The sequence below is a fragment of the Seriola dumerili genome, unplaced genomic scaffold (assembly GCF_002260705.1).
Source record: "Seriola dumerili isolate Sdu_G_001 unplaced genomic scaffold, Sdu_1.0 BDQW01000056.1, whole genome shotgun sequence".
NCBI classification, from domain to species: Eukaryota; Metazoa; Chordata; class Actinopteri; order Carangiformes; family Carangidae; genus Seriola; species Seriola dumerili.
The window spans coordinates 1,740,698-1,742,337 of record NW_019174311.1 but is presented as its reverse complement, the minus strand read 5'-3'; the positions used below and the strand labels follow the sequence as shown (position 1 = coordinate 1,742,337).

At 59.9% G+C, this 1,640-nt stretch overlaps 1 protein-coding gene across 1 annotated transcript; it reads right to left on the bottom strand.

Moving 5' to 3' along the window:
* Positions 1–1,405, bottom strand: LOC111219143 (zinc finger protein PLAGL2-like). Its single transcript, XM_022741738.1, has one exon. It carries the CDS (start codon positions 1,376–1,378, stop codon positions 89–91), a length of 1,290 nt encoding a protein of 429 aa, XP_022597459.1. The 5' UTR covers positions 1,379–1,405; the 3' UTR covers positions 1–88.
* Positions 1,406–1,640: the final 235 nt, after the last annotated feature.

The window sequence follows — 1,640 nt, the reverse complement described above, 5'->3', positions numbered from 1 at the left end:
CACAGACAGGCTAAAGTTACACATCTGGTTTACAATACAGATGTTTTGCCCTTTTCATGAAACATGAGTGTTTGTGGGACAGAGCTGCTCACTGCTGAAAAGCCTGGTAGTAGTGAGGTAGGGAGCTGGAAGTGCTCATAGCAGGACTGCTGTAGGCCTGAGGTAGTTGGCTGTGGTTGTGGGCTCCAGGGCCCTGGGGTACGTGAACCTGGGGAGGCTGGAAGAAGGTGAAAGGCCCTGGGGCCTGGGAGGACAGCCCAGTGTTGGAAGATGGAGAGGAAGTGGTGGTGGTGGTGGGTGGATAGCTCATCACTAACCCCCCCATCCCCATGTGGGGGCTGTAGGGTGGCAGGCTGAAAGGCAGGAACCCCAGCAGAGGTCCCAGGTCCATGTTGGTGGAGCAGGACAGCTCGGCTGAGGACACAGCAGGACTCCGGCACAGAAGGTGAGACTCGCCGCCAGAGCCCACGCCTTCACCCAGCACCTCCCTCTGGGGGGAGGCAGAAGTAGAGGTAGAGGAATTGACTGCACTCAGGTGAGGTGGGGGGGCACTCTGCAGGTCCAGCAGGAAGCTGTCCACGTCGGAGCGAGGATATGAGGTAGATCCGTGCTGGTACCTTGTCATGTTGCTGTAGGACTGCTGCTGCGCCGCTGCTGGAGGCTGCAGGTGATGGTGGTGAGAAGATTGGGGGGGCATGTGGCGACCCACACCCATGCCTGAGGACAAGGAGCCCTGCATGAGGCCATGAGGATGGCCCATCCCAGGGACAGGACTGGCCATGGGGTAGGAGTTGTACATGTCCCTGGAGAATGTCTCCAAGGGCTCCTTGGAGACGGGGACCAGGTCAGAGGTCACAGGGCTGGGCTCCTCCTTCACGGTGCACTGCGTGGCGGGGGTCGGCGTAGCAACAGGGGTACTGGGAGCACAAGGTGGCATCAACCCTGACTCCTGGGCGTGGCTCTTCTTCAAGTGGCGGGTCAGGTGATCTCTGCGGCCAAAGCGTTGAGCACAGCGCGGGCACAGGAAGTCACGGCGCCCAGTGTGCACCACAGCATGACGCCGCACATCCTTACGGGTGTAGAAGCGGCGGTCACACCTCTCACACGAGTACTTCCTCTCTCTCACTGGCACTGTGGCGTTCGTGTTGCCCTCTAACGGAGCTGGCCGCTCTATATGGCTGCCCAGGTGCTCCAGCAGTGACGACGCCCCCTCTGGGCAGGGCAGGCCTGCTGCGGCGCTGTGGGCTGCCACCAGGTGGCGTCTGTAACCCAGCTGGGTGTTATACTGCTTCCCACACTGGTGGCAGTGGAAGAGCTGCCTGCTGGCTGCGTGGCTCTCCTGCTGGGGGGTCTTCAGAGGGTCCTGCTGGTGGAACATGGTCTGGCAGAAGGGACAGTGCTGGCTCTGCTGCTGCACAGGGACTCTGGCTGAGAGCCTGAGAGCACACAGACAAGACTCATGAGTGTTGTCAGAGAGCTCACCATCAGCCTGCAGACCTCTGCTCCTTAACTCAAAGGACTAAAATCAGTGCTAAGTGCTGCTTGTTGACTGCTGGATGGTTTCTGATGGCGATGACTCGTGGTCTGTCCTGCCTCACTGGGGCAAGCCTGTGTCCAGCACTTGGTTTCTGTGACAGCAG